Raw genomic sequence first — 19810 nt, 5'->3', positions numbered from 1 at the left:
CTACTACCATACCCCGTCGCCTGTCACCTACTACCATACCCCGTCACCTACTACCATACCCCGTCGCCTGTCACCTACTACCATACCCTGTCACCTACTACCATACCCCGTCGCCTGTCACCTACTACCATACCCCGTCGCCTGTCACCTACTACCATACCCCGTCGTCTGTCACCTACTACCATACCCCGTCACCTACTACCATACCCCGTCGCCTGTCACCTACTACCATACCCCGTCACCTGTCACCTTCTACCATACCCCGTCGCCTGTCACCTACTACCATACCCCGTCGCCTGTCACCTACTACCATACCCCGTCGTCTGTCACCTACTACCATACCCCGTCACCTGTCACCTTCTACCATACCCCGTCGTCTGTCACCTACTACCATACCCCGTCACCTGTCACCTACTACCATACCCCGTCGCCTGTCACCTACTACCATACCCTGTCACCTACTACCATACCCCGTCACCTGTCACCTACTACCATACCCTGTCACCTACTACCATACCCCGTCGTCTGTCACCTACTACCATACCCCGTCGTCTGTCACCTACTACCATACCCCGTCACCTACTACCATACCCCGTCGCCTGTCACCTACTACCATACCCCGTCACCTGTCACCTTCTACCATACCCCGTCGCCTGTCACCTACTACCATACCCCGTCACCTGTCACCTACTACCATACCCCGTCGCCTGTCACCTACTACCATACCCCGTCACCTACTACCATACCCCGTCGCCTGTCACCTACTACCATACCCCGACACCTACTACCATACCCCGTCGCCTGTCACCTACTACCATACCCCGTCACCTACTACCATACCCCGTCGCCTGTCACCTACTACCATACCCCGTCACCTGTCACCTTCTACCATACCCCGTCGCCTGTCACCTACTACAATACCCCGTCACCTGTCACCTACTACCATACCCTGTCACCTACTACCATACCCCGTCACCTGTCACCTTCTACCATACCCCGTCGCCTACTACCATACCCCGTCGCCTGTCACCTACTACCATACCCTGTCACCTACTACCATACCCCGTCACCTACTACCATACCCCGTCGCCTGTCACCTACTACCATACCCTGTCACCTACTACCATACCCCGTCACCTGTCACCTACTACCATACCCTGTCACCTACTACCATACCCCGTCACCTGTCACCTACTACCATACCCTGTCACCTACTACCATACCCCGTCACCTGTCACCTTCTACCATACCCCGTCGCCTGTCACCTACTACCATACCCTGTCACCTACTACCATACCCCGTCACCTGTCACCTTCTACCATACCCCGTCGTCTGTCACCTACTACCATACCCCGTCGCCTGTCACCTACTACCATACCCTGTCACCTACTACCATACCCCGTCGCCTGTCACCTACTACCATACCCCGTCACCTGTCACCTACTACCATACCCCGTCGCCTGTCACCTACTACCATACCCCGTCACCTGTCACCTACTACCATACCCCGTCACCTGTCACCTACTACCATACCCCGTCGTCTGTCACCTACTACCATACCCCGTCACCTGTCACCTTCTACCATACCCCGTCGTCTGTCACCTACTACCATACCCCGTCACCTGTCACCTACTATCATACCCCGTCGCCTGTCACCTACTACCATACCCTGTCACCTACTACCATACCCCGTCACCTGTCACCTACTACCATACCCTGTCACCTACTACCATACCCCGTCGCCTGTCACCTACTACCATACCCCGTCGTCTGTCACCTACTACCATACCCCGTCGCCTGTCACCTACTACCATACCCCGTCACCTACTACCATACCCCGTCGCCTGTCACCTACTACCATACCCCGTCGTCTGTCACCTACTACCATACCCCGTCGCCTGTCACCTACTACCATACCCCGTCACCTACTACCATACCCCGTCGCCTGTCACCTACTACCATACCCTGTCACCTACTACCATACCCCGTCGCCTGTCACCTACTACCATACCCCGTCGCCTGTCACCTACTACCATACCCCGTCGTCTGTCACCTACTACCATACCCCGTCACCTACTACCATACCCCGTCGCCTGTCACCTACTACCATACCCCGTCGTCACCTGTCACCTTCTACCATACCCCGTCGCCTGTCACCTACTACCATACCCCGTCGCCTGTCACCTACTACCATACCCCGTCGTCTGTCACCTACTACCATACCCCGTCACCTGTCACCTTCTACCATACCCCGTCGTCTGTCACCTACTACCATACCCCGTCACCTGTCACCTACTACCATACCCCGTCGCCTGTCACCTACTACCATACCCTGTCACCTACTACCATACCCCGTCACCTGTCACCTACTACCATACCCTGTCACCTACTACCATACCCCGTCGTCTGTCACCTACTACCATACCCCGTCGTCTGTCACCTACTACCATACCCCGTCACCTACTACCATACCCCGTCGCCTGTCACCTACTACCATACCCCGTCACCTGTCACCTTCTACCATACCCCGTCGCCTGTCACCTACTACCATACCCCGTCACCTGTCACCTACTACCATACCCCGTCGCCTGTCACCTACTACCATACCCCGTCACCTACTACCATACCCCGTCGCCTGTCACCTACTACCATACCCCGACACCTACTACCATACCCCGTCGCCTGTCACCTACTACCATACCCCGTCACCTACTACCATACCCCGTCGCCTGTCACCTACTACCATACCCCGTCACCTGTCACCTTCTACCATACCCCGTCGCCTGTCACCTACTACCATACCCCGTCACCTGTCACCTTCTACCATACCCCGTCGCCTGTCACCTACTACCATACCCCGTCACCTGTCACCTTCTACCATACCCCGTCGCCTGTCACCTACTACCATACCCCGTCACCTACTACCATACCCCGTCGCCTGTCACCTACTACCATACCCCGTCACCTGTCACCTTCTACCATACCCCGTCGCCTGTCACCTACTACCATACCCCGTCACCTGTCACCTTCTACCATACCCCGTCGCCTGTCACCTACTACCATACCCCGTCACCTGTCACCTTCTACCATACCCCGTCGCCTGTCACCTACTACCATACCCCGTCGCCTGTCACCTACTACCATACCCCGTCGCCTGTCACCTACTACCCCGTCGCCTGTCACCTACTACCATATCCCGTCGCCTGTCACCTACTACCAAACCCCGTCACCTACTACCAAACCCCGTCGCCTGTCACCTTCTACCATACCCCGTCGCCTGTCACCTACTACCATACCCCGTCACCTACTACCATACCCCGTCGCCTGTCACCTACTACCATATCCCGTCGCCTGTCACCTACTACCATACCCCGTCACCTGTCACCTTCTACCATACCCCGTCGCCTGTCACCTACTACCATACCCCGTCGCCTGTCACCTACTACCCCGTCGCCTGTCACCTACTACCATACCCCGTCGTCTGTCACCTACTACCACACCCCGTCACCTACTACCATACCCGTCACCATACCCTGTCACCTACTACCAAACCCCGTCGCCTGTCACCTACTACCATACCCCATCGCCTGTCACCTACTACCATACCCCGTCACCTGTCACCTACTACCATACCCCGTCACCTGTCACCTACTACCCCGTCGCCTGTCACCTACTACCCCGTCGCCTACTACCCCGTCACCTACTACCAAACCCTGTCACCTACTACCCCGTCACCTACTACCCCGTCACCTACTACCAAACCCTGTCACCTACTACCCCGTCGCCTACTACCCCGTCACCTACTACCAAACCCCGTCGCCTGTCACCTACTACCATACCCCATCGCCTGTCACCTACTACCATACCCCGTCTCCTGTCACCTACTACCATACCCCGTCACCTGTCATCTACTACCCCGTCGCATAGTCACCTACTACCCCGTCGCCTACTACCCCGTCACCTACTACCATACCCTGTCACCTACTACCCCGTCACCTACTACCCCGTCACCTACTACCCCGTCACCTACTACCCCGTCACCTACTACCCCGTCACCTACTACCCCGTCACCTACTACCATACCCCGTCGCCTGTCACCTACTACCCCGTCACCTACTACCATACCCGTCACCATACCCGTCACCTACTACCATACCCCGTCGCCTGTCACCTACTACCATACCCCGTCGCCTGTCACCTACTACCACACCTGTCACCTACTACCATACCCTGTCACCTACTACCATACCCTGTCACCTACTACCATACCCTGTCACCTACTACCATACCCTGTCACCTACTACCATACCCTGTCACCTACTACCATACCCTGTCACCTACTACCATACCCCGTTCAAAGGCACTTAAACATGTTGTCTTGCCCATTCACCCTCTGAATGGCACACATACACAATCCGTGTCTCAGTTGTCTCAAGGCTGAAAAAACCTTCTTTAACTAGTCTCCTCCCCTTCATCTACACTGATTGAAGTGGATTTAACAAGTGACATCAATAAGGGATCAGTCTATGTCATGGAAAGAGCAGGTGTTCTTAATGATTTGTCCACTCCGTGTGTACAGTACACTCAGAGGTTCACCCTTTCACTTCTGAGGTTAGAGACACAAGTTATGAGGCATTTCGTGTATACTATACTGTATGGTATTGCCTACAGTCATTGGATAATGTACTTCCAGACTCGTGAGTAACCAGAGACAGAGAAAATATGATTCTATTGTAGACATAAAGTACTACACTCTTACAAAGGTCAGGCATAGGTCATCCAGCAGTTAGAACAGAATGACATTTATCACGGTTATGGGATGGTGTTTTTCCTGCCTGTGTTAAATGATGGCTCTTGTTACGACTTCTATAAATGGTGCGGTGGAGGAGTCAAACGCAGAGAGCAGGTAATATCGTACGTGAATCTATTTATTCCAACGACAGCGGAGACATGGACATGCCAACACTAGGGCGCATGAAACAACCCATCCAAAATAGACAGGACTAAAACTGTCCGGAAAATAATGAGGTAACACTTCTACACCAACACCAAAATAACAGAGAACAAGCCCGCACAATACCCAGCGGGCCTAGTGCCCTTAAATAGCCTCCAAACAACACTAACTCAAAACAGGTGTACCCAATTAAACCCAATAAACAGAAACAAACGGAAAGGGAATCGATGGCAGCTAATAGGCCGGCGACGACGACCGCCGAGCGCCGCCCGAACAGGAAGAGGCGAGGATATAATGTATAGAGCAGTATGAGTCTTCTGTAGACGTCCAGCACCACTGTCCTCCTGGTGTCTACTACCAAAAGTGGCTGAAGATGGATGTCCCCACTAAGCCCTGACAGCACCCAGGAGAAGGCTGAGTCAATGGCTTGATTGTTCAAGTGAAAAACATGCGTACAGGTATACAAGGAAATTATCCAGTCAAGAAATAGAAGTCATTCATTATAAATATGTTTAGAAACCAGTAATTACATGAAATATTGATCCTGTTGCTGGGACTGGGACTGGGGCTTTACATGCCACAGTGTTATGGCATCTTCTGGAATGGTTGCATTTTTTATGGAGACTAATTTTAAATGTGTATCACACATCCTTTGAGTTATTTATTATGAATATGTCCCCCCCCCAAAAAAAAAAATATGGTACTTTACTATGATCAGGTCACAGAGAAAAGAATGGCTTGTGTGGCTGTAAAAACAAGCGATCGTCTGCTAGCTAACCCCTGAGTTTCGTTGAACCCTTCCCTTTTATTTGTGCTATAGAGGACCACCCTGTGACGTTAGTGGAAAGAGCCGTCAGTCGCCAGTTAGGTGCCTGAGTAAAGTGAAGCAAAATGAACCCAGGCAGCGAGCTCCACAGAGAAGCTGACGTCTGCCGAGGGCCGCAGGCCTGCTCTGAGGTACCTCCAGCATTTTAATGGGATAGTAAAATGCCAGTATGTTTTCATGCGATTCCAATTCAAATTCATTGGATGAAGAAATAACAATGTGCTATTTCCCTTTAATAGTGAGATAAACAACATGCAAGTCAGCAAACACCATCAAAATCCTGCTTTTGTCTGATCTAAATACTAGATTGATGCTGATTGCTATTCATTACATTGTTTGTACTTGGTTAATGCTCTTCCTACTACCGTGAGGAATCTGCAGTTAGAAGACCATAGCTCAGACAATCATAGACAACGGGTCTCTCTCTTTCTCTCTCTCTCTCTGCCGTACCAATGATTCCATCTCAAACTGCGAGTCGTAAACTTTTAGACATGATGTCATTGGCATGACTGACAACAGAGGCACTGCCATGTCTTCAGTGGAGCCATCCTGCAGCCTCACAGAGTGATGTGTGTGTGTGTGTGTGTGTGTGTGTGTGTGTGTGTGTGTGTGTGTGTGTGTGTGTGTGTGTGTGTGTGTGTGTGTGTGTGTGTGTGTGTGTGTGTGTGTGTGTGTGTGTGTGTGTGTGTGTGTGTGTGTGTGTGTGCGTGTGTGTGTTGTCAGCCAGCCTCAGATTAATCCCCACCCCCACATTCTCCCTCTTTTCACCACAATTCCCAAACAAGTATCGGTGGTGAGTTTGTTGACTGTTGATTGTAAGTGCCCGAATTTAGGAACGCTGCCATTTCTAATCACCAAAATTACATTGCTTAGCAACCGGAAAATCAAGTTAAACAATAGCATTGCTTATTGTCGGTCACAGACAGCGGAGAGCACATCCGTCTCCACTGTTCCACCACTCCTCCAACCGTTCTGAATACACAAATCAAATTAATTCACACACAGACACAGTAAAATATACAGATGGTAAATGCAACATTCGCTCCACACATTTAGTCTGATCACAGGGTTAGATTTTATGCAATCAAGTACTTTAAGATGAAGAATCCCTTTGAGGGTTGCTGTTACACATTAAGCCATTAAGAATTGAGTAAATGGTGTATCTATTTTATTACGGTGATCACGGATTAAATGAGTGCAGCCCTGTAACACACACAGCCGGCCTTCTCCTAAGCTGCCAGAGCCCTCTGCATCCCAAAGGTCATTATAGGAGAAGCGAGAGCATCAGAGAATATGTTACCCCCAGTCTCTCTCTCTCTCTCTCTCTCTCTCTCTCGCTCTCTCTCTCTCGCTCTCTCTCTCTCGCTCTCTCTTCCTCACTCTCTCTCTCTTTCTCTCTCTCTTCCTCTCTCTCTTCCTCACTCTCTTTCTCTCTCTCTCTCTCTCCCTCACTCTCTTTCTCTTTCTCTTTCTATCTTTCTCCTCTCTCTCTCTCTCTCGCTCTTCCTCTCTCTCTCTCTCCCTCACTCTCTTTCTCTTTCTCTTTCTATCTCTCTCCTCTCTCTCTCTCTCACTCTTTCTCTTTCTCTTTCTATCTCTCTCCTCTCTCTCTCTTCATCACTCTCTCTTTCTCTCTCTCTTTCTATCTCTCTCCTCTCTCTCTCTTCCTCACTCTCTCTTTCTCTCTCTCTTTCTATCTCTCTCCTCTCTCTCTCTTCCTCACTCTCTCTTTCTCTCTCTCTTTCTATCTCTCTCCTCTCTCTCTCTCCCTCACTCTCTTTCTCTTTCTATCTCTCTCCTCTCTCTCTCTCTCTCTCTCTCTCTCTCTCACTCTTCCTCTCTCTCTCTCCCTCACTCTCTTTCTCTTTCTCTTTCTATCTCTCTCCTCTCTCTCTTTCCCTCTCACTCTCTCCCGCCCTCCCTCTCAGACTTATAACCACACTAGGAAACTGCACAGGACCAGACAAAATACTTCTTCAGGTTCTCAGATCAGATAGAGTGAATGTGTTTCTTTTCTCAAGCTGTGTGGGTAAACGCCTGTGTGTGTGTATCTCTGTGTGTCTGGTGGTAGGGGTGTACATTATCTCCATGGTAGCTTAGTAACTTGAGACAATGTCTATATTACCCCTGCATAAGTTAGTGGCCTACCGTGTGTGTGTGTCTGTGTGTGGTGTGTGTGTCTGTGAATGTGTCTGCGAATGCGTCTGCCAGAGCATGTGTGTCTGTGTGTGTGTGTGTGTGTCTTTGTGTGCGTCTGTGTGTGTGTGCGTGCGTGTGTGTGTGTGTGTGTGTGTATATATATGGAGTGTGCATTAGTTCACCTGGAAGTGTAAAGGCACAGTATCAGCATTGGCACAAAGGACCAGTCACAGTGGAAGTTGGCAGGGGTTGAGCTGAGTGGCCCTGTTGGGTTTTAGGCTGGCATTATGAATTCATGTTTAGTCTCTCTCAGGTGCTATGTTTTATCCCCAGGCCAGCTTGGACCCATTTTCAATGGACCTTCTGATGAAAAACTGTATAGGTGGGAGAAAAATGATTTCCATGCTTCTAGAGATCTGCTGCATTGTTCTGTCAGATTCAATTACCTGACTTCTAATTAGGAGGCTATAGAGGAGGCCTGGTTTGTGATCCAGACATCACACTGTGGATCCGGCTGATAATGGCTGGTATTGCTATCACAGCCCAACCACAAGCAGACGGGCTGGAAAAAGCAGGCCATGAAATAAGCAGTCACTCATACAAGGCTAAGATATTTGTTTAGAGCTCAATTTATTTGTATTCCTTCACTCAAATGTTTGGGGAACTATGTCGTTTTTTCCTTTCGTCCGCTGAGTTCATTGACGCCCGCTGTGGAGAAAACAAATCGACTGATAGTCTGTATAGCTAGCTACCTCTGCTCCCAGGTGCTTGACTCATGAATATTCTGTTCATCATAGCCTGTGGTCAGAGTATTAGCCAATGGTTTATATAGACTCCACAGGGTAAAACCGTATCAGTCTAGGGCTCCATGGGTCTCAGTTGATTTCTACCACACAAAGGCCATGGCTTGAACAAAAGAAGCACTGTGATCACAGTTGGTCTGCATTCAGCTCAGCCCTATTAGCAGTGACTTCTCCACTGTGTTAGTATTTCAAACTGGGCTGAAGTTTCTTCCTTCGGCTGAAGAACATGCAGACCTAGATGGATAAAGGTGATACAGTCAGACCTAGATGGATAGAGGTGATACAGTCAGACCTAGATGGATAGAGGTGATACAGTCAGACCTAGATGGATAGAGGTGATACAGTCAGACCTAGATAGATAGAGGTGATACAGTCAGACCTAGATGGATAGAGGTGATACAGTCAGACCTAGATGGATAGAGGTGATACAGTAAGACCTAGATGGATAGAGGTGATACAGTCAGACCTAGATAGATAGAGGTGATACAGTCAGACCTAGATAGATAGAGGTGATACAGTCAGACCTAGATAGATAGAGGTGATACAGTAAGACCTAGATAGATAGAGGTGATACAGTCAGACCTAGATGGATAGAGGTGATACAGTCAGACCTAGATGGATAAAGGTGATACAGTCAGACCTAGATGGATAGAGGTGATACAGTCAGACGTAGATGGATAGAGGTGATACAGTCAGACCTAGATAGATAGAGGTGATACAGTCAGACCTAGATAGATAGAGGTGATACAGTCAGATCTAGATGGATAGAGGTGATACAGTCAGACCTAGATAGATAGAGGTGATACAGTCAGACCTAGATGGATAGATGTGATACAGTCAGACCTAGATGGATAAAGGTGATACAGTCAGAACTAGATGGATAGAGGTGATACAGTCAGACCTAGATGGATAGAGGTGATACAGTCAGACCTAGATGGATAGAGGTGATACAGTCAGACCTAGATAGATAGAGGTGATACAGTCAGACCTAGAGGGATAGAGGTGATACAGTCAGACCTAGATGGATAGAGGTGATACAGTCAGACCTAGAGGGATAGAGGTGATACAGTCAGACCTAGATGGATAGAGGTGATACAGTCAGACCTAGATAGATAGAGGTGATACAGTCAGACCTAGATGGATAGAGGTGATACAGTCAGACCTAGATGGATAAAGGTGATACAGTCAGACCTAGATGGATAAAGGTGATACAGTCAGACCTAGATGGATAGAGGTGATGCAGTCAGACCTAGATAGATAGAGGTGATACAGTCAGACCTAGATGGATAAAGGTGATACAGTCAGACCTAGATGGATAAAGGTGATACAGTCAGACCTAGATGGATAGAGGTGATACAGTCAGACCTAGATGTATAGGGGTGATAGGGGTACAGTCAGACCTAGATGGATAGAGGTGATACAGTCAGGCCTAGATAGATAGAGGTGATACAGTCAGACCTAGATAGATAGATGTGATACAGTCAGGCCTAGATAGATAGAGGTGATACAGTCAGACCTAGATGGATAGGAGTGATACAGTCAGACCTAGATGGATAGAGGTGATACAGTCAGACCTAGATGGATAAAGGTGATACAGTCAGACCTAGATGGATAAAGGTGATACAGTCAGACCTAGATGGATAGAGGTGATACAGTCAGACCTAGATGGATAGAGGTGATACAGTCAGACCTAGATGGATAGTGATACAGTCAGACCTAGATGGATAGAGGTGATACAGTCAGACCTAGATGGATAGACGTGATACAGTCAGACCTAGATGGATAGAGGTGATACAGTCAGACCTAGATTGATAGATGTGATACAGTCAGACCTAGATGGATATGGGTGATAGAGTCAGACCTATATAGATATAGGTGATACAGTCAGACCTAGATAGATAGAGGTGATAGAGTCAGACCTAGATAGATAGATGTGATACAGTCAGACCTAGATAGATAGAGGTGATACCGTCAGACCTAGATAGATAGAGGTGATACAGTCAGACCTAGATGAATAGGGGTGATACAGTCAGACCTAGATGGATAGCGGTGATACAGTCAGACCTAGATGGATAGGAGTGATACAGTCAGACCTAGATAGATATAGGTGATACAGTCAGACCTAGATGGATAGAGGTGATACAGTCAGACCTAAATGGATAGAGGTGATACAGTCAGACCTAGATGGATAGAGGTGATACAGTCAGACCTAGATAGATTGAGGTGATACAGTCAGACCTATATATATAGAGGTGATACAGTCAGACCTAGATAGATAGAGGTGATACAGTCAGACCTAGATAGATAGAGGTGATACAGTCAGACCTAGATAGATAGAGGTGATACAGTCAGACCTAGATAGATAGAGGTGATACAGTCAGACCTAGATAGATAGAGGTGATACAGTCAGACCTAGATGGATAGGGGTGATACAGTCAGACCTAGATGGATAGGGGTGATACAGTCAGACCTACATGGATAGGGGTGATACAGTCAGACCTAGATGGATAGGGGTGATACAGTCAGACCTAGATGGATAGGGGTGATACAGTCAGACCTAGATGGATAGGAGTGATACAGTCAGACCTAGATGGATAGGGGTGATACAGTCAGACCTATATGGATAGGGGTGATACACTCAGACCTAGATGGATAGAGGGCAACCAGTGAAGAACACACACCATTGTAAATACAACCCATATTTATGCTTATTTATTTTATCTTGTGTCCTTTAACCATTTGTACATTGTTAAAACACTGTATATATATATAATATGACATTTGTAATGTCTTTACTGTTTTGAAACCTCTGTATGTGTAATGTTTACTGTTAATTTTTGTTGTTTTTCACTTTATATATTCACTTTGTATGTTCTCTACCTCACTTGCTTTGGCAATGTTAACACATGTTTCCCATGCCAATAAAGCCCTTGAATTGAATTGAATTGAATTGAATTAGAGGTGATACAGTCAGACCTAGATAGATAGATGTGATACAGTTAGACCTAGATAGATAAAGGTGATACAGTCAGACCTAGATAGATAGAGGTGATACAGTCAGACCTAGATGGATAGAGGTGATACAGTCAGACCTAGATAGATAGAGGTGATACAGTCAGACCTAGATAGATAGAGGTGATACAGTCAGACCTAGATAGATAGAGGTGATACAGTCAGACCTAGATGGATAGAGGTGATACAGTCAGACCTAGATGGATAGAGGTGATACAGTCAGACCTAGATAGATAGAGGTGATACAGTCAGACCTAGATAGATAGAGGTGATACAGTCAGACCTAGATGGATAGAGGTGATACAGTCAGACCTAGATAGATAGAGGTGATACAGTCAGACCTAGATAGATAGAGGTGATACAGTCAGACCTAGATGGATAGAGGTGATACCGTCAGACCTAGATGGATAGAGGTGATACCGTCAGACCTAGATGGATAGAGGTGATACAGTCAGACCTAGATAGATAGAGGTGATACAGTCAGACCTAGATAGATAGAGGTGATACAGTCAGACCTAGATGGATAGAGGTGATACAGTCAGACCTAGATGGATAGGGGTGATACAGTCAGACCTAGATAGATAGAGGTGATACAGTCAGACCTAGAGGGATAGAGGTGATACAGTCAGACCTAGATGGATAGAGGTGATACAGTCAGACCTAGAGGGATAGAGGTGATACAGTCAGACCTAGATGGATAGAGGTGATACAGTCAGACCTAGATAGATAGAGGTGATACAGTCAGACCTAGATGGATAGAGGTGATACAGTCAGACCTAGATGGATAAAGGTGATACAGTCAGACCTAGATGGATAAAGGTGATACAGTCAGACCTAGATGGATAGAGGTGATGCAGTCAGACCTAGATAGATAGAGGTGATACAGTCAGACCTAGATGGATAAAGGTGATACAGTCAGACCTAGATGGATAAAGGTGATACAGTCAGACCTAGATGGATAGAGGTGATACAGTCAGACCTAGATGTATAGGGGTGATAGGGGTACAGTCAGACCTAGATGGATAGAGGTGATACAGTCAGGCCTAGATAGATAGAGGTGATACAGTCAGACCTAGATAGATAGATGTGATACAGTCAGGCCTAGATAGATAGAGGTGATACAGTCAGACCTAGATGGATAGGAGTGATACAGTCAGACCTAGATGGATAGAGGTGATACAGTCAGACCTAGATGGATAAAGGTGATACAGTCAGACCTAGATGGATAAAGGTGATACAGTCAGACCTAGATGGATAGAGGTGATACAGTCAGACCTAGATGGATAGAGGTGATACAGTCAGACCTAGATGGATAGTGATACAGTCAGACCTAGATGGATAGAGGTGATACAGTCAGACCTAGATGGATAGACGTGATACAGTCAGACCTAGATGGATAGAGGTGATACAGTCAGACCTAGATTGATAGATGTGATACAGTCAGACCTAGATGGATATGGGTGATAGAGTCAGACCTATATAGATATAGGTGATACAGTCAGACCTAGATAGATAGAGGTGATAGAGTCAGACCTAGATAGATAGATGTGATACAGTCAGACCTAGATAGATAGAGGTGATACCGTCAGACCTAGATAGATAGAGGTGATACAGTCAGACCTAGATGAATAGGGGTGATACAGTCAGACCTAGATGGATAGCGGTGATACAGTCAGACCTAGATGGATAGGAGTGATACAGTCAGACCTAGATAGATATAGGTGATACAGTCAGACCTAGATGGATAGAGGTGATACAGTCAGACCTAAATGGATAGAGGTGATACAGTCAGACCTAGATGGATAGAGGTGATACAGTCAGACCTAGATAGATTGAGGTGATACAGTCAGACCTATATATATAGAGGTGATACAGTCAGACCTAGATAGATAGAGGTGATACAGTCAGACCTAGATAGATAGAGGTGATACAGTCAGACCTAGATAGATAGAGGTGATACAGTCAGACCTAGATAGATAGAGGTGATACAGTCAGACCTAGATAGATAGAGGTGATACAGTCAGACCTAGATGGATAGGGGTGATACAGTCAGACCTAGATGGATAGGGGTGATACAGTCAGACCTACATGGATAGGGGTGATACAGTCAGACCTAGATGGATAGGGGTGATACAGTCAGACCTAGATGGATAGGGGTGATACAGTCAGACCTAGATGGATAGGAGTGATACAGTCAGACCTAGATGGATAGGGGTGATACAGTCAGACCTATATGGATAGGGGTGATACACTCAGACCTAGATGGATAGAGGGCAACCAGTGAAGAACACACACCATTGTAAATACAACCCATATTTATGCTTATTTATTTTATCTTGTGTCCTTTAACCATTTGTACATTGTTAAAACACTGTATATATATATAATATGACATTTGTAATGTCTTTACTGTTTTGAAACCTCTGTATGTGTAATGTTTACTGTTAATTTTTGTTGTTTTTCACTTTATATATTCACTTTGTATGTTCTCTACCTCACTTGCTTTGGCAATGTTAACACATGTTTCCCATGCCAATAAAGCCCTTGAATTGAATTGAATTGAATTGAATTAGAGGTGATACAGTCAGACCTAGATAGATAGATGTGATACAGTTAGACCTAGATAGATAAAGGTGATACAGTCAGACCTAGATAGATAGAGGTGATACAGTCAGACCTAGATGGATAGAGGTGATACAGTCAGACCTAGATAGATAGAGGTGATACAGTCAGACCTAGATAGATAGAGGTGATACAGTCAGACCTAGATAGATAGAGGTGATACAGTCAGACCTAGATGGATAGAGGTGATACAGTCAGACCTAGATGGATAGAGGTGATACAGTCAGACCTAGATAGATAGAGGTGATACAGTCAGACCTAGATAGATAGAGGTGATACAGTCAGACCTAGATGGATAGAGGTGATACAGTCAGACCTAGATAGATAGAGGTGATACAGTCAGACCTAGATAGATAGAGGTGATACAGTCAGACCTAGATGGATAGAGGTGATACCGTCAGACCTAGATGGATAGAGGTGATACCGTCAGACCTAGATGGATAGAGGTGATACAGTCAGACCTAGATAGATAGAGGTGATACAGTCAGACCTAGATAGATAGAGGTGATACAGTCAGACCTAGATGGATAGAGGTGATACAGTCAGACCTAGATGGATAGGGGTGATACAGTCAGACCTAGATGGATATGGGTGATAGAGTCAGGGCTGATGGTCAGTGGCTGGCAGGGCTGGAGTAGACACAGATATACCTGACTACCATGGCAATCATGCAGGTTTGGTTGACACAGGTATGGCAGTAATACTTCATTTTCTATGGGAACGGGGCGTTTGTCTGAGTCAATACTGAACATTAGAAGCTTTCCAAAGAAGAAGGAAGAGCCTTTTTGTGATGTTGGTTAGTGTTGGGAAAAGAAAGGTTGGTAAGTGGGTGTAGGGTGTCAGTGTCCTACTGAACTCTAGAGGAGGGTTAATAAGCGGGTAAAGGATCACACATTCCTTTGGGCTGTTCCCCAGCACCTATAGAAACCAGTGATTCATATATACAATAGATGACTGACAGAGTGTGCTGTTTTGAATCAACCGCGCCTCCATCTCTGCGCTCCCCCACCAATTCTAGAAATGCATTTATTAATGTCTACATTTGTTTTTGCCATGTTTATTCTATTACACACACCTTAATGCAGACTTTTAAATGATATTATGTCAGGTTAACATAAAATATATATATACCATTTTTTCTTAAAGTATTGCACATTTTTTGAAAGTTAAAATGAGTTAGGAGTGCAGTGTTAGTCATTTAGAAAGTCATTATTCTTATCATTGCTGTCTCTGAAATACTTTCAGGTCTCTCCATGCTATGAATACTGTATAATAAACTGAACATGTGAGGGAAGCATTCAAACTTTGGTAATCTACGCAGACCCCAAGAAGTAGCCTTCCAAACTCCTTTCATGTGTCCGACTATGTTTGGATCTCACTTTATTTTACAATATGCAATAATACTGGTAATATTTTTTGAGTTGATTTGGTTATCACAACTTGTGTTGCTAGAGTAGAGGACACAAGAGAACCATTATAGCAGACTGTATCCTATCTCATCTTCCCCATCTCTGTTCTTATTGGCCATGACAATCTCCCATCTCGTCTTATTGAACTACAGATGTATTTTGTAAGGCCAAATAATGGTGTTTAATTTACCCTGCAATGAGGTAGAATCGTTCAGTTGTACACACACATCCCCTTTTCAGCTGTGTAATGAATGTAAACGGATACAGACAGAGGAAAGAGAGGTATTTTCCTCTTCTGTCGCTCCTCAATAGGCAGACGGGTTTAACTTCAGTCATGCAATCTGCCCTTGATAGTGGAGATATGAATCTCTCAGTATCATCTGAAGCGATGGCGGAGAAGACTCATCGACTCCATTCATGTTCCACTCTCCTTCACTCCTGGTGGAGTCAGTAGAAGACGTCAGACAAGATTATAAAACTGTATCCTAATTTACAGCCTCTCTCTCTGTCTGTCTCTCTCTCTCTGTCTGTCTGTCTCTCTCTCTCTCTCTCTCTCTGTCTGTCTGTCTGTCTGTCTGTCTGTCTGTCTGTCTGTCTGTCTGTCTGTCTGTCTGTCTGTCTGTCTGTCTGTCTGTCTGTCTCTCTCTCTCTCTCTCTCTCTGTGTGTCTCTCTCTCTCTCTCTCCCTGTGTCTCAGCTCAGTGGGACACAATCATGAAGTGGAACGACATTTATTGGATATTTAAAACTTTTTTAACAAATCAAAAACTGAAAAATTGGGGGTGCAAAATTATTCAGCCCCTTTACTTTCAGTGCAGTAAACTCTCTCCAGAAGTTCAGTGAGGATCTCTGAATGATCCAATGTTGACCTAAATGACTAATGATGATAAATACAATCCACCTGTGTGTAATCAAGTCTCCGTATAAATGCACCTGCACTGTGATAGTCTCAGAGGTCCGTTAAAAGCGCAGAGAGCATCATGAAGAACAAGGAACACACCAGGCAGGTCCGAGATACTGTTGTGAAGAAGTTTAAAGCCGGATTTGGATACAAAAAGATTTCCCAAGCTTTAAACATCCTAAGGAGCACTGTGCAAGCGATAATATTGAAATGGAAGGAGTATCAGACCACTGCAAATCTACCAAGACCTGGCCGTCCCTCTAAACTTTCAGCTCATACAAGGAGAAGACTGATCAGAGATGCAGCCAAGAGGCCCATGATCACTCTGGATGAACTGCAGAGATCTACAGCTGAGTTGGGAGACTCTGTCCATAGGACAACAATCAGTTGTATATTGCACAAATCTGGCCTTTATGGAAGAGTGGCAAGAAGAAAGCCATTTCTTAAAGATATCCATAAAAAGTGTAGTTTAAAGTTTGCCACAAGCCACCTGGGAGACACACCAAACATGTGGAAGAAGGTGCTCTGGTCAGATGAAACCAAAATTGAACTTTTTGGCAACAATGCAAAACGTTATGTTTGGCGTAAAAGCAACACAGCTCATCACCCTGAACACACCATCCCCACTGTCAAACATGGTGGTGGCAGCATCATGGTTTGGGCCTGCTTTTCTTCAGCAGGGACAGGGAAGATGGTTAAAATTGATGGGAAGATGGATGGAGCCAAATACAGGACCATTCTGGAAGAAAACCTGATGGAGTCTGCAAAAGACCTGAGACTGGGACGGAGATTTGTCTTCCAACAAGACAATGATCCAAAACATAAAGCAACATCTACAATGGAATGGTTCAAAAATAAACATATCCAGGTGTTAGAATGGCCAAGTCAAAGTCCAGACCTGAATCCAATCGAGAATCTGTGGAAAGAACTGAAAACTGCTGTTCACAAATGCTCTCCATCCAACCTCACTGAGCTCGAGCTGTTTTGCAAGGAGGAATGGGAAAAAATTTCAGTCTCTCGATGTGCAAAACTGATAGAGACATACCCCAAGCGACTTACAGCTGTAATCGCAGCAAAAGGTGGCGCTACAAAGTATTAACTTAAGGGGGCTGAATAATTTTGCACGCCCAATTTTTCAGTTTTTGATTTGTTAAAAAAGTTTGAAATATCCAATAAATGTCGTTCCACTTCATGATTGTGTCCCACTTGTTGTTGATTCTTCACAAAAAAATACAGTTTTATATCTTTATGTTTGAAGCCTGAAATGTGGCAAAAGGTCGCAAAGTTCAAGGGGGCCGAATACTTTCGCAAGGCACTGTATATACACATACACATGTCTCTCTCTCTCTCTGTGTCTCTCTCTGTCTCTCTCTCTCTCTGTCGCTCCCTCTCTCTCTCTGTCTCTGTCTCTCTCTCTCTCTGTCTCTCTCTGTCTCTCTCTCTCTCTCTCTCTCTCTCTGTCTCTGTCTCTCTCTCTGTCTCTCTCTCTCTCTCTCTCTCTCTCTCTCTCTCTCTTTCTCTGTCTCTCTCTCTCTGTCTCTCTCTCTGTCTCTCTCTCCCCTCCATAGTGTGTCTATTAGAGATGTGTGTGCTAATTCGTTTCATGTCCAGGGCTCCTGCAGATGTAGCCTGCTACAAAGGAGTCATTTAGAAACCTAATGAAAAGAGCAAGCAGTTTGTGGAGATCAGGGGGTCTTTTATGAAGCTCCGCGCGGGAAGAAAGGGAAACTGGAGAGGCACACCAGTTTTTTTTAAACCAAATTATTGCTTTATTAAAAGCTGTGGGGATCTAGTCCCTGCTACAATGGCACAAACACATAGGAAGGTGCTGAGAGGATATCAGGGTAGTGTACGTATGTAGCTTTCTGTCTGTCAGAGACTCCAATATGGCACCTGATAGAGAGGCTGCAGTGAAGCTCAAGTGTGACAGACTGAAAGAGATGAACGTTTGTATCTACCAGCCGCTGACAACGCCACGTTTGATATGATTATTCATTCTCAGTTTAAGAGGGAGAGAAAAAAAGTTAGGATAAGGATGCAGGTTTGAGTGGGGACTGGCAAGAGTGTCTTTTTCAAATGCAAACTAACCTTAAAGTTAAATCAATTCCGTTATTTTTTGCTATGCTAATTTCCTGGGGACATTAGAGATATTTTGGGGGGAGGAGGAGAGGTGTGTAAAATGCATTATTTTAATAATATTCAGATGCAGGGCGAAATGTTTTCTGAACTAATACAAATCAGGCTGCTATACTGTAATTCCATCAGCACCAATTTATTGAAGCAAAATGGTAATATGCAAATACCAGAAGAGATGTACAGCTACAAGCCAAAACTCTGAAATCATTTAGATTTAAAGAAATAATATTGCACACAGGGAGAAAATTAATCACACAGAAAAATGTCTCCTTTACGATTGCTCTGGTGTGTTACCTGGGGGCAGGAATTGTAAATGGGAAATCAACATTGTACCTTCTGATAAGGCTAACAAATTAATACAAGCATTTTCTTCAGACCTCCCATGCTGATGCTCGAGTGAAAGTCACAGAGGAACTTTTATCCTTTCTCTCTCTCAGAGGGTTGGTTCAGTCGGTCGGTACCTGTCATTTATTTTACAAGTCAGGTTGCTTTCAGGTGCATAACATCCACAATACACTTCTTCAATGCCTAGTTTAGATGGAGTAGTTATGTGTTTAATTGGCCAAGAACATTCAGTTTTGTCTAATTGTGTCTTATACAGTATGTCTAAACAGTATATATCAAATAACTCTGTGTGTGTGTGTGTGTGTGTGTGTGTGTGTGTGTGTGTGTGTGTGTGTGTGTGTGTGTGTGTGTCCAGGTCCCCTAGAGGATGGCGCCCTGGGGGAAGAGGAGGAGTGTGTGTCGGAGGAGAACGAGCTCATGGCCAAAGATGAGTTCTCCACAGAGGATAACTTCTCAGCAGAGTTTGAGTCAGAGAACATGAGCTGTGAGGACATTGAGTTTTACTGCAACAAAGGTGACCTGCATTCTCCTAGTTCTCCTAGTTTTAATAATACCTACATGGCAGTCATAGACATTACAATATATGGGTTCCACATTTCAATAATTCTAGTATTTACAGGATATATACTGTACTATTAAGATGGTAGTTAGAGCAGTAGTGGTT

General features: G+C 45.7%; 1 protein-coding gene across 1 annotated transcript in view; it reads left to right on the top strand.

Annotated features, from left to right (window-relative positions):
- LOC139391251 (zinc finger protein ZFPM2-like) overlaps positions 1-19810 on the top strand; it is a 202561-nt gene that overhangs the window by 28878 nt on the left and 153873 nt on the right. Inside the window, exon 2 of the mRNA XM_071138907.1 lies at positions 19502-19660. Within this exon, the coding sequence (XP_070995008.1) occupies positions 19502-19660 (159 nt within the window). The remainder of the gene's footprint in view (positions 1-19501; positions 19661-19810) is intronic.

The sequence above is a fragment of the Oncorhynchus clarkii genome, chromosome 3 (assembly GCF_045791955.1).
Source record: "Oncorhynchus clarkii lewisi isolate Uvic-CL-2024 chromosome 3, UVic_Ocla_1.0, whole genome shotgun sequence".
Lineage (NCBI taxonomy): Eukaryota > Metazoa > Chordata > Actinopteri > Salmoniformes > Salmonidae > Oncorhynchus > Oncorhynchus clarkii.
This window is presented reverse-complemented; position numbering and strand designations above follow the sequence as displayed.